This window comes from Apiospora hydei, assembly GCF_038363865.1.
Source record: "Apiospora hydei strain CBS 114990 chromosome Unknown utg000004l_segment0_segment0, whole genome shotgun sequence".
Lineage (NCBI taxonomy): Eukaryota > Fungi > Ascomycota > Sordariomycetes > Amphisphaeriales > Apiosporaceae > Apiospora > Apiospora hydei.
Genome location: NW_027117363.1, coordinates 1,822,986 through 1,836,494, shown reverse-complemented (window position 1 = coordinate 1,836,494; position 13,509 = coordinate 1,822,986). Strand labels below are relative to the sequence as shown.

The following is a 13,509-nucleotide window of genomic DNA, read 5'->3' as shown; positions in this document are numbered from 1 at the left end:
CGCACCTGGACAAGAACTTGATGGAACTAGCCCGCAGATAAGAAGAAAGCCATACAGATGATATGTCTCAGGTTCTAAAGTGTTTAGATGATGCATGCATGTTCGTCAGAGAAGCAAACCACGTTACCATGCAAGTTGTTGGCTGTATGGCCAGTATGTACATGCCTGCCCGCCTTTCTTTTTATTGATTTGTTCGCTTTCTTCCCCCTGGACCGATTTGTAGATTTGCGAGATAACCTATGAGAATACGAGAATGATCTTCCCAGGCACAGTGCAGGGAATCGGTAGCAGGTGGCAGGATTTCCCTAGCGGCAAAAACGGGGAATGGGTTTAGAGGGCCCCTTACATCCGCACCTACAGCTCGGGGAGCCACTCACTCACCTCGGTTTACTGCGCCTCTGCGACCCATGTCACGGGCGTGGGAGCAGAGTAGGTAGGAGGAGCAGACGGGAGAGGTCAATGGATTTTGTGTTTCAACAGGTTGATGATGGTTTCTTTAATGAGTCTGTCATGCAGCCCATGCAGTCATGGTCCGTCAGGCCAGAAATCAACTGACAAAAGGTTGGGAGAGGTCGCTAATGAGGATATGCGGGTGGCTGCAGGTAGTACAAGAAGTCGCCTGGTTGGTTCTTGAGCATACTGCCAGCTAGCAACGGTTTATTTGAGCGACGTGCATATCAAGGCTTGACAGAGTTTTGCATTGGGTTCGGACTTTCGGTAGCCTCCAAGGTGCGCTCCATTGGGGATTTCCCTGAGAAACAGGTATACGGATGTACCACTCTACCGCTGTCCAAAAGCTTCATTGGTGTTGATAAGAGAGCCAAGAGCGTGTGCGGACAAGAGTGGTGCCCGCTTCAAAGATCGATCAGGTTTTACTGTTGCAATATCCTTCGAGTCCCCGCCAAGACACGGGCAGGACTCCGGAAGGTGCCAGGCTTTTTGAGCCTCCTTTGATCCAAGACTATGGATTGCCATGTATATGTCCGTATCCACCCGCATCTCTAATACAACCTTACGCTATGTATACTCAGGTATGCAGGTATACCGCCTCCATGGGTCAACTCATTGGACAAATCGTGATGTTCGCAAGAACCGACGATGCTGGAGACAGTGCCGGTACGCACATCGTGTATATGTTGCACCATCGTTTGTGCGTCTTGGTGTGCCCTGCAAAGCCCAGCGGAGCGTTGCTGTACAACTTTCCACCAAAGAGAGACCGCAGCGGAATCTAATATGCTACCCGAGACGGAATCAAAAGTGCCCAGTGAACCGCAAAGTTAACCTACCTGGCAGCTACCCAGCCATGCGAGTCATCTACTGGGTTGACCGTTGAAGATGGCATGCAGTAAGTTCGTACTTCAAAGAAGGCTCCTAAAGAAAGCCCCTAAAGAAAGCCCCTAAAGAAGGCTCCTAAAGACGACTCCTTGAGACATTCTACTGAACCTTGGTTGATATACGAGGGCAACGTGAACGTTTCTTTACAGGACCGCCAGTGCAGTATATTCCTATTCGACGTGACCAAGTTGAGACGACACCACGGGGTCGAGGTACTGCTCGCACATCAACCCGAAGTCTCAGGTACCGCAACAGTATCCGCTGACGGTTGCAACCATGCCCAAACCTAATTCATCGCCTGGGTGGGCTTCTATAGGCCGGGCGGACATGATAGGTGCTGACTGCATTGGACATTTGCCCATGAGAAAGACATTACGAATCGCTCGTGACGTACCCCCTAGCTGCATATCGAATGCGATCAAAACAACAGCTCTAAACCGATTGGGGGGGCGGTTGGTGGTTGGCTCAGCAAAGCTCAAAGCTTGCATATCTCCCAGGCTGGTCTCCTGGCGCCATCGCCGAGCCGTTCTGGCACCGGCCGCGTGCTACAGGACCTGACCGTCCATTGGCTACAGCACCCAACTGCAGTCTGCGACTCTGGGCTATTTGCACAATAGTCGTTGCGCCAAAGAATCCTCGGATCGCCAACCTGCCGCCAATAGATGGGAAATTGAAGAGATAGCTCTCCAATGTCGGAAATGACCACCGTGAAGGCGAGCCAGCAAAACTGCGTCTGTTCGGCCCCAGGTCTTGTCGTCCTTGGCTCGGAACACCATTTCACACCGATTGAGCTGATTTGGTTGAACAGCATGCAAGGCAAAGGCAGGCTGTAACGTCCATACCTTATGTAGATACCATACATACGTGCTGCGGACTAGGTAATGATCGGATTGATGACCCAAGTACGAAGGCTGGCCCGCCAAGACCTCGTAGACTTGATGGCGGAGAGCGTAGCGCATAAAGACCGATGGGTCGTTCGGGGTGCGTGGCCGGAAATCAAGGTTCAGCTTACCACTTCAGTACGAGGAAAAACTTGGTCCAAGTGACCCGTGCCTGGGGCCACTGTCTGACCCAATGTTACCCAAATTTCTCCTTGCTCCCTTCTGAATCCCCTGGAACGGTTTTTAGGTGCAGTAGCATCTGAGGGAGAGGCCAGGGGAGAGAAGTCTGGAGGACAGGATCTACGCTGTACGTGATGCGATGAGGTCGGATATTAACATCGTGCTATCATGTGTGTGCTGGAACTGCTGCACATGCACTGCCGCAGTTCCAGCTAAACCACACTGCATTACCTCTCAACACGTTGGATTTGGTCACCCCGACAGGCAGGCCGCGCTCACTGGAGACCCGAGGTGTGTGCTGTGATGTGTAGAGTCGAGGTCATGTACCTCGGGCAGAGAAACGAAACCCAGATGTGAATCCATTCCCTGCCCCTGCCCCCTGTCCAGTACCCTGGCAGGATGTGTCTGTATTGTCTGATTCCTCACCACAGCACTCCACCAAGCAGGCAACGGGCAACGAGCAGAGAGACAAGAGCAAATCCTGTCACCCCCGGCGGCACGGTGTCGTGACTGGGTCCAGAGGGTTTTGCGAGGTGCCCAGGCGGCAGGAGATGGAGGAGTCGTCAAGTTTGGGAATGGTTCGACATTGAGCCCGCCACGAACCAGCCCCAACGAAAGCTGCTTACCGCGCCTAGGAGAGTATCTAGTGTGTGTGCGTGTTACATGGGAGTCACCTAGATCCTACTCTAATAATAATAATACGTGATTTGTGTGTAAAGTCCAGGCCCAGCCATCCCATCCACCTACCTGATTTGCATACATTAATGATCTACCGCGGATCTGCTAGGTGATGATGATGGTGCTGGCTGCCGCAACAAAACTCTCATCAGCGACGCAAGACTAGCCTAGCCGTTTGGTTTGGTTGGGTTGGGTTGGGTCGGGTCGGGTTCATTCACTCCGACTGAGCAGATGGACCCTGTATTTAGCATTGGCGGCCAAAAAGGAACAGCAGCTGGAGACGCAAAGAAGCAAGACGAGAGCGAGGCTACCCCCGTAAGAAAGGTACTGTAGCCAAGCACCAATGCTTGGTGTCGCTGTGGGTGCTTGAGATACAAAGATATTATGGAAAACTAGTGGGCTGGGCAGATGCTGCGTCTTGCTGCTCTCCACCCAGTTAATAAAAATAGAGTACCTAACTTACCCAGCTAAGCAATGTCCATCGGCCCAGCCTGGGATGGGTGCGCCAGAGGGCTCAGGGAAAGGGACAGAAGGAAAAAAAATAACATGCATCCCATCCTTGCCTCACTTGCCGTCATCAAGTCCTGTTTCCGTCCCCTTTCCACCTTATCCATCTTTCTTTCTAGAAGATCGTCCTCTGTCCTCCAGAGAAGTTGTTGGCATTTGGAGCTTCTACAGTTGTGACCCTCCCCCTCAGCGTGTTTTGGAAAAGGAAAGCCTTCAGACTCATCCTTCGTTGCCAAAAGCATCCATCTACTACATACATACTTACCTACCTACCTACCTACTTGCTTGTCAGTCGTCGACGTTCCCTGACAGTCTCTCACTCTCGGTTTGTTTGTCTCGTTTCATCGGCATATTCGCACGGCCACGTTCGTTTGTGGTCCAACTATTCCGCTCGCCCATTTCAATCGTTCCATTTCTCGACGACTATACTCGAAATTTTGCAACCGCCCGACAAACAGACTTCTGTTGTCGCACACCCAACCTATACTTAATAACTAAGGACTCGTTCGACTCCGGTTTTCAGCTGCTATGTAAGTTCGAAAGGATTCTCATCTGCACACTTCATTCGTCTTGACGCTCTTCATGTGAAATCGCCCCATGCGGGCGGGCTCTTGCTCTTGGGCGAGAGGAGGAAGCCTTTCGACCAAGTCTAAGTGTCGATGTCTCGCCTAAACTTATTTAAGTTTCCTGGCACTGGCCCGGATTGCTTCACAAAGGATGCTTTGCGCAGACTCCGTCCAATGAAACAGACATCAGCCGTACTCTGTTTCCACACGCGTACTCAAAACCGCCTTCTGTCACCTCCAATCTGAAACCTACCCATCTCCCCCTCCGACGCGCTTCGGGGGAAAATGCAGTTGTTCCCGCTGAAGACAACCCTGAGAGCACAGATTGATGAGAGTCGGCGGTTTGGTCTCAATGTCATTAACGAACAACCACTAATTTTGAGCTTCTCGCATCATGCAGCTGCCCGCGATACCCGGCCCAGCACGGAGAGAATAGCCACGATACTCGCTTCTGCACCCGCCAGTAGTCACGCTATCTCGGTCCCCCTCGAAGTTTTGCGGGCGTGCAGTGATCTCATTGACGCCCCCATCATCCCGCCTATATGCCTAGGTTCCCAGTCCACTTTCGGCGGAAATCGCAAGTCACTGAAGAGCACGATGCACCGGTAGAATCCTCATTCCGTGTTCTCGAGCGTACCGAAGTGGGCCCTGGCAAGTCGTTTGACGGTGGAGCAAGATTAATGAAAGCGACTGGGGCAGTCCCGAAAACCACTCTATCCGAGATCACAACAGACGATAACATCTTCGCTAACATGAAGTCAAATCGGTAAGTGGCAATTCCACGAGCGATCAGGGTCCCAAGTTCCCTGCACAGAAGGCGTGGAGTTCATGCAGCAACACTGGGGAAAGCACTATAAAAAATATGGAGTGCGATTCTCGCCAGTGGCTGTCTGTCGCATAGCAGGCCTAGCCAGGCTTAGGCATGCGATCCAGGCCCGCAATCCTGCCGGAGAGCACGGCGAGGGCGTGTCTCATTACTTTCTGAGTCAGTTGGCTAATCAATTGAAGCGGCAGTGGTAGTTCTACGACAATCAAAACAACTTCCGACAACAGTTCGCGTCATAGCAACGCTTCGACAGCCCCTTCGTCGACCGATTTCACTGCCACACTGGAGGACGGGCGGAGTTCACAGCGAAAGTCTGTGCATGACACACCTGGGCACCACGCGCAAAAATCTTCAGGAGGCGGGTTTCTGAAACAGGCAGGGAGGACGTTTTCCTTCGGCGGCTCTAAGAAGAACAGTCTGCCCACAATTCCCGCTGACGAGCCTGTTCCCTCGGTTCCCGACAATCACGATCCGCAAACTCCAGGAAACAGATCGCGAGCGCCAACCGGCTCGACCATTACGACAGCGACGCCGCCGCAGCTGGACGACCGAGACTTTAGACTCGAACTGGGAGGTGATCTGAGCAACATGCTCTCGGCCTTCAATAAGCGCGCCAGCGTGGCAACCGTCAAAGACAGAGACGACACCGGCCGGATGCCATTGGGTTCGCGCAACTTGACGGGTAACCGTGGAAACCAACCATCGCCACTGCATCTTGATAAAATCTCTGCCGTCGAAGCGCCACCCAAATCCTGGGCCAGCCAGACGTCAAATGATGGCCTTCTTGCCAGAGGGCTTGCATCGCCAAGAGGGCATGCATCTCCACCTGCGGTGGACGAGAATACGCCGCCTCCCGTTCCAAGGCATCGTGTCCAACCCTCTATGTCCAGCAGGCCGTCGCCGCCGGAGGATGACGAAGATGCTGCTTTGCTAAAAGATACGTTAGCTGCCACAAGTTACCTGGCTCGTTCAGGTGGACACATGGAAAACGAAGATACCGTATCCAACCTCCGTGAAACCTACTCCAGACCTACGAGGTTCAATAGCAAGTCTGAAGACGACAATCTATTCGATAACTCTTTCGGGCGCGGTTCTAGGTCTAACAGGGAAACGGTCCTCCGCAGAACAAGGTCATGACTCCGGCCGAATTTGAAAGATACCAGCGAGACAAGGTCCGGCAACAACGGGATTCTGGCAGCAAGGACGTTTCCAGCAGTGAAGACGAAGACAACTACGAGGACGAGGAAGACGATGCTGAGAAGACGAAGGAAATGGCGAAACAGAGGCGTAAGCAGGAGGCTCATATGACAGTCTACCGTCAGCAGATGATGAAGGTGACGGGAGAGCAGCCCGGCATGGCTCCTTCACGACCAAGTATCTCCATGTCAATGAGCACGCCCAATCTGCCTCTGAACCTCACGCCAGGTCCAAGTGGCTCAAACTCGCCTCCGTCCGACGCCTCTGAGGATGAGGATGTTCCACTTGGCATTTTGGCTGCCCACGGCTTCCCGAACAAGAATCGTCCACCGATTCGACTGAGCACAGCAGGTTCCAACCCCAATCTACGGGCATCCATGGCGCCGTCATATTCCGTCGGCCCAGGTTCCGTTGCTGGGGATAACGCCCCTCGACCTGGTGGTCCGCTTCCAGCCTTCGCACGCAAGCTTCCTCAAGACCCTTTCCTCGGTGCTGGGCTCATCAACCAGCCTCCCCGAGAGTCTTTTGCTCTTGGAGGAGGCGCACCCGCTCAGCAGAACCGAGCTGCTCCCGTCGGAGGATTAGTCGGTGTTATTGCAAATGAGGAAAGGCAGAGGGCTTTGAGGCGGGGAAGTCCGGCGATTGATGGGAAGCACGCACTCCCCTCATCTATGCAAATGCCCATGAATCCTGGCATGCCCGGAGGCTTCGATCCAGTCGGGGGCATCCCGCCTCAGATGATGTATCCCCAAATGCCAGTGACGCCTGGTGACCAAGCCCAGCTTCAAATGACTCAGCAGATGACGCAGTTCATGCAGATGCAGATGCAGTTCATGCAGATGATGACTGGCCAGAATACAAGCCAGACACCTATGCACATGAATGTGCAAATGCCAGGCCAAGGACCTCCTCGTCCTATGAGCCACATGCCGAGCCAGTCAATTGGGTCTATGCCAGACATGAACCGGACTTCCTTCTTGGGCGACCCGCTCACAATGGGCAACGGCAACGGCATGGGTATGGGTATGGGTATGGGCAACGGCATGGGTAATGGCATGGGCAACGGCATGGGAATGAACAACAACATGGGTATGGAATCAGTAAGAGGCGACGCCGCGATGCGAACCATGAGCATGGTCCAGCCAAGCTCGTCCTCGTGGATACAACCACCTAACGGTGGCTTTACGCCATCGATCCGAATCCAAGGTGCTGGCTACGCACCTTCTATTGCTCCTTCTGAACGCAGCAACATCGGCCTCCCTGGTCGTTACCGACCCGTCTCCAGCATGGCGCCCTTGGATGTGCATTCCAGGACCCAAACCATGTCCGGTGCTCTTCCCACCCTTTCAAAGCTCTCTGGTGAGACCAAGGTAGGAAACGACGACGACGACGACGACGATGAGAAGGGCTGGGAGGAGCTCAAAGCGAAGCGTGAGAAGAAGAAGAGCCTCTGGAAGGCTAAGAAGTCATTCGGTAGCGAGCTCGGATCTCTCATCAGCTAAGTGTTTGTGTTAGTTGTGGTTATTTTGTGTTGGCATTAATATCGAGTCCCTTTCGGCATTTTGCGACACCCTCCAACAATGCATCTTATTTTAGCAAAGCATTATTATCATGGGAAAAAGTCTCAGTTAGAGTTGCGTTGGGTCATGCATGGCTCTTTCTTTTTTTCCGGACATCAGGGGAGCTGAGTCCAGATGTCTCGAGGAATTTAGACGACATTTGGATCTTATCGGACTGAAGATGTACAGATCAGTACATTATCAATAGGATATACAGGCTTTCTTGGCTCGGGCAACTGGATGGGCAACATTATCAGGCGCTGGCGTGGCGGCATTGTTCATTTTCCTCTTCTTCGAACATTGGATATAACATACAAAAAAATATGATGGAGAGTGAGGGTTGAGGAGACGTGCTTTTGTATGAGAGGGTGCGAACGGGCGAGAAGCCAGTTGCCCACCCACACATAAGTATGCATACATCGTTATGAGATGAATGGATGGATGGGATGGGTGGATGGATGGAGCAAGCGATTATACCACGAAGCCGTGCGGATCACGATTCATGCTATAACTTGCGCAGCCTACATACAAGCTAATTTAATACTACACATACCAGATCTACCTAGTAACTATTGTATTACGATGCTATTTTCTTATAAATAAATTGTCAGCCAGTGATCTGGGCTGTTCTTACTGGGTTTTCCGCTCACAGAAAACATGCCCCTGGGGTAATTTACGTAGCTGCGTAATTCATCTAAACTTACACAATGCGCTGCATTTTTGGGTCTTCTTGCAGCAGAAACATTTACTGTCAGATTCCTAGATACAACACCCGTTCGTCTGACTTAAATGACGTGGTAGAGCAGGATTGTCCTTTAAATCCTACTGCTCATGTGTGTCTCATATTAGAGACCAAGATCGTCTCCTCCAAGTTTAACATGCGCATGTTGTATACAGGCATCCGTGTTGCATATTCAAGCTGAGTGTCATCTGCTCGACCATGGTCCTGGTTGAGCCATCGCAAACAGTATAGCAAGCCTGTGCTAGTATTTCACTATTAACACTACCTTGCTTAATACTTGTCTCATATCCTAAAACGCCAAAAATCCGGTTTTTTGGTAATCCAAGATTGCCTCTCAGCCCATTTTGCCGCTGTCAAATAGCATCTGGCTGGCACCTTGTGGTTTACTCCATCTTGCCCTGTGCCCATGCACCACGCTTGACGCCAAGCTCGACGGCAGCCGAGCCCCAGTCCTCGCCGTGGTTGTGGCTGCCCGAGAGCAGGCCGGCACGCGCCTTGGCCTGTTCGTCGCTGAGCACCGTCAGCACGCCGAAGATGACGGGGATGCCCAGGTCGAGCTGCGTGCGCATCAGGCCGTGGGACACGGCGTCCGAGATGTACTCGAAGTGCATCGTCTCGCCCTTGATCAGCACGCCAATGGCAATAATGGCGTCAAACGGGGCCGAGGCCGTGGAAGAGGAGAGCGCAGTGAGGTCAGTCGTCGAAGAGGCGAGGAGATCGCCGGCGGAGCCGCCGCCGGCAGAGCTGGCCTGGACTTGCGAGGCGGAATACATCCTGAAGTGGTAGTACGATTAGCTGGGTCTGGATCTCGGAATATTGTGGTCTTCGATGCGCTCGCGGCTGGACCGGAACCACACAATTGTCGTCGTGTTTGCTACTCCGCACATGCTGGGCGTTGAGGAAGTAGAGGACTTTTCGATTGCACTTACGACTTGACGGCAATGGGCAGCTCCCAAGAACCCGGGACCGACTCAACCACAATGTTCTTCTCCTTGACTCCGCATGCCAACAGCTTGTCCTTGGTGCCCTTGAGCAAGGGCTCGATAATGGTGGAATTCCATCGGGCGTGGACGATTCCGATACGCAGGGCGCTGCCATCGTGCTGCTGCGGGGTCGGTCCCTTTAGAGAGCTTGCCATGATTTCTGATGTCGCGTGGGTTATCGACGGAGGTTGTGAGGGATTGTTATTGTTCTTGGTGTGCTGCGGCGACCAATGAGTGTAATTGGGGGACAGGAGGCAAACAATGACACTGAAATGAAGAAGACGGGATGCTGCTGCTGCTGTTCTTTTCTTGATGTTTCGCAAACGCAGGAGGGAAGTCCAAGGTTCGGGTCTTAAGGTTAGCTGCTATTGCATTGAGCAATCATCAATTGGGGAGGGGCATTCTCCATTCAGCTGCTCTCCAGAGATGACGGAAAGCCCCTACAGGGGAGATGATTGGCAGGGGGTTTGTTTGTTTCATGACTAAGTAAGTACATGTAGGCAAGTACATGCCAGCTTAGTTACTTGCCTAGGCAAGTACGGTTTGATACAGCCCACTGTAAACATTCAGCCCTCCAGTGCTCTTTCCCCAGTGCCTCCTTTCCAATGTATTAGTATGTCAAATACGGCACGGGAATTATGCAATTCCAGCTCAAGTAGGAAAGTGCAACACATCAAAACCGCGACTGCCTCTCGCAAATGCTTTCCTTTCCATGCGGGAAAAGGCCAACCAGTGTTTCCAAGATGAGAAGAATTTGAAAATATTCTGCTCTGCCAGGGTGGCATAGATCTTGAAGACCACCTCACTTATACGATATACTGGTCCCTCCGTGGTGTATCTTTTGACTCTGTATTAATGAGTCTCTTCCCGTATGTATTGATTTGTTGCACCCTCGCGATAACACACTCCATCTGTGTGTCAATCATGCCCATTGCTGCGCTCCCGGAGTCTGTGGCCAAGCGGCTTGCTGGTCACATCAATATCGCATCTCCAGTCATCCTGGTCAAGGAGTTGCTGGACAACGCCATCGATGCACAGGCTACATCGGTTGAGGTCATCATTTCTTCCAACACAGTAGACAAGATCGAAGTTCGTGATAACGGGGTCGGAATCTACCCAGATGACTATGACTCGCTGGGCCGTCGTGGCCACACAAGCAAGTTGAAAAGTTTCGAAGAGTTGAACCTTCGAGCAGCCACTTCGATGGGCTTCCGCGGAGAAGCTCTGGCAAGCGTCAACAGCGTGGCCAAGGTATGCATCATCACGAAGACCAGCTCGGACCCTGTGGCTGCTTCAATCCAACTTCACCCCAAGACCGGCGGCGTGTTGACACACAATCCTGCATCCGCCCCTGTTGGAACTACCGTCATTGTCACTGGACTGTACAACGACACGCCCGTCCGAGAGCGGGTGACTGTCCAAGAGGCTCCAAAGTCCCTCGATGGCATCAAAGAACTTCTCCGATCATATGCCATAGCAAGGCCGCTGTTGAGGCTCCAGTTCAAGGTTCTCAAGGCACCGCGCCTCGGCTGGTCATATGCTCCGAAATCAACGGCTGGCCTTCAAGAAGCAGTGCTTCAGATCCATGGCGCTGCAGCACTGTCTCAATGTGTAGAGAAGCGCTTCAACTATGACACGTCCGCATCGCATAACGACTTGAGCCAACTGTCGTTTGGGTTCGAAGTGGTTGCAGTCAAGCATGGCGCACTAACGCATCTCCTGCCAAAAGGTCGCTACTTCTCAGTAGACCGTCGTCCCCTCACAGCTACCAGAGGTACCATGAAGAAGTTGCTATCGACATATTAGAAGTATGTGGGCAGCTCCTTGGGTACGAGCACACAAGGGAAGTCCATCGGGGATGCATTCATATGCCTCAACGTGACATGCCCAGTTGGGAGTTATGACGCCAACATTGAGCCGTCGAAGAACGAAGTTCTCTTTTCAGATGAAGCAGCTCTGATACAACAGTTCGAGAAATTCTGTGCCGAGATCTACGGACAGTTGGCAGCGAAACCTCCCCAGATGGCGCCCATTGATGATGTACCTGAAGCGGCGCCTTCTGCTGCACTGGATGGAGTTGGCAGGCTGGACTCAACTACCCAAGATTGTCAGACAGCGAATAACCAGCCCTCTCCTGACGCGAGAGCAAGAGGCAGGGATGACCAGTTCCATGCAACGGACTCGACGGTCAGTCTTTCCAAGCCCGCGACTTCAACCCAAAATATCAGCCAGGGGGCAACATGTCACAGTGCTGGGGGAAAGAACATGGAAGTGAGCCAGTCCGCAAAGGAAATAGGCCGAGCACGCCAGCACCACCTGGTTTCATTGCTGCAAGCACGTTACGTAGAGGGGATCAACAACAGGCCCTCAGCGACCGCCCCAGTGCTCCTGACATTGAACCTCCTGTTTCTGACCGCGGTTGGGCTGGTGACATGTCGTCTGATCTCAGCGAGTGTGTTGACAGACTTGAGAAGCGCAGGATCCAACCAAGACATCCCCTTCCGACCAATAAGCTGCGATTATCTGGTGGAAAAGTTCACAACGATGAATCAGTAATAGTTCCGGTGCGACCTCCGGACCCTTGGTCAATTGCCAGGGCAAACACAAGTGCACCGAGAAACGACCTCTTTGGGTATGGGGAGGTTGATAAGGTTGCTGGATCTCGTCCTACACCGGAGCCAGATATCCTTCATCACTACGGGGCAGCACCTAGAGATCTCGACATACCATCAAATTATCGGTTCGCCGGTGCGGATAGGGATGAAATCAGCTCACCAACAGTGTCTTTCAGACAGCCATATGCTAGTCCGCAATCGAGCCCATTGGTTTCGAACCACCAAAGAACTTCAAATTCACAGGCCCAAAACGCTATTTCGCGCCGTCGGGCCCAGCCACCATGGACACCACCCTCATCTATACGTCGAGATCAACAAGGGTGGAGTTCTTCTTACCACTCAGGGTACCAGAACGGCCCAAGGAAAGCATCCTCGCTGTCGAATGTCTCCCATGAGCAGACGAAACTTGACCAGTTTATTTCCAACCATTGTAGCACAAGTGACTCTGGAGCTCATGGATCTTCGAACGACCCTTTCGCTAGTTCGAAGGGTGCAAATACCTTAAGTCAAAATGGCACAACAGGTGGCAATAGGATGTTGAATGCTGGTGTCGCACGAGTCACTGGAGTACCCAGAGGCTCTCAGAACCTGGTGCGACGTCATGGCGATTCAGAGCCACGTATCGCAAGTTTCCCACAAATATCCCAAAATCAGCAAACAGCTGAAGACCATGAGCCTATCAAAACTTCCATTCCACCTGGAGATCCTCGCGCTTATCTTCTGAGACGGCAAAAGTCAGCTGCAGCTGAAGCAAACAGTAAGGCCCCACGAAGAGGACTCAAGCGGGCGAAGAGCTGTTTAATGCCATTGGAGAACATTCCTGACGATGAGGTCACGTATAACCTGTTGTTCCAAATGCCATTGGAAATTCAATTATTGCACAATAGCACGGCTTTGGCTGCTTGCTTCGATGGGTATATCGACGATGACGATGTTGGGTCAGCCCTGGACATGGGTGCGACAGAAGGTCGCAGGATTGAGGAACGGCTCGACCATCTGTTATCGGATTGGAATAAGCAGGTCACTGGCGAAACAACTTGCATTGAAAGCCAGCTGACGGCAGTGTTGAAGGGAAAAGGCATTGAGGCTGCATGAACTGGTGGCTGGTAATCAAGGGATTCAGGTAGAGTCCTGGCGAGTTCTAGTACACCTTCCATATATTGTGCTTGCACAAGGATCAGTTCGATGAATGAACATGGGTTGCTTGTATGTATCGCTTGTATATGAGCTCGATAGAACCCTGGCAGATAGGTAGTTAATCCGCAACTCAGATCGCTTGATACCACTGCATTTCATATAGGCAATACCACACCAGCAGACTTGACATGAGCTGTATCTCATGTATTAGGGGGCTTGTTTTGACTCAAGGTGTCGCTCTTGTAAGTTTTTTTTTTTCTTTTTTTTTTGGATGGGTAGTACGATTGAGTCCACGGTACCTGC

The 13,509-nt window shown here is 52.1% G+C and overlaps 3 protein-coding genes across 3 annotated transcripts; 2 read left to right on the top strand and 1 right to left on the bottom strand.

Moving 5' to 3' along the window:
• Positions 1-4,689: 4,689 nt before the first annotated feature.
• On the top strand, positions 4,690-7,672 carry PG997_003086 (uncharacterized protein; the record flags this gene model as incomplete). Its single annotated transcript, XM_066807401.1, is given in 3 exon segments — positions 4,690-4,913; positions 5,156-6,086; positions 6,098-7,672. 3 exon segments carry the CDS (start codon positions 4,690-4,692, stop codon positions 7,670-7,672), a joined length of 2,730 nt encoding a protein of 909 aa, XP_066671019.1.
• A 1,182-nt stretch (positions 7,673-8,854) lies between these two features.
• Positions 8,855-9,609, bottom strand: PG997_003085 (uncharacterized protein; the record flags this gene model as incomplete). Its single annotated transcript, XM_066807400.1, has 2 exons — positions 8,855-9,245; positions 9,401-9,609. 2 exons carry the CDS (start codon positions 9,607-9,609, stop codon positions 8,855-8,857), a joined length of 600 nt encoding a protein of 199 aa, XP_066671018.1.
• Positions 9,610-10,378: 769 nt separating this feature from the next.
• Positions 10,379-13,164, top strand: PG997_003084 (uncharacterized protein; the record flags this gene model as incomplete). Its single annotated transcript, XM_066807399.1, has 3 exons — positions 10,379-11,228; positions 11,346-11,641; positions 11,704-13,164. The coding sequence occupies 3 exons, from the start codon at positions 10,379-10,381 to the stop codon at positions 13,162-13,164; spliced, it is 2,607 nt and encodes an 868-aa protein (XP_066671017.1).
• Positions 13,165-13,509: the final 345 nt, after the last annotated feature.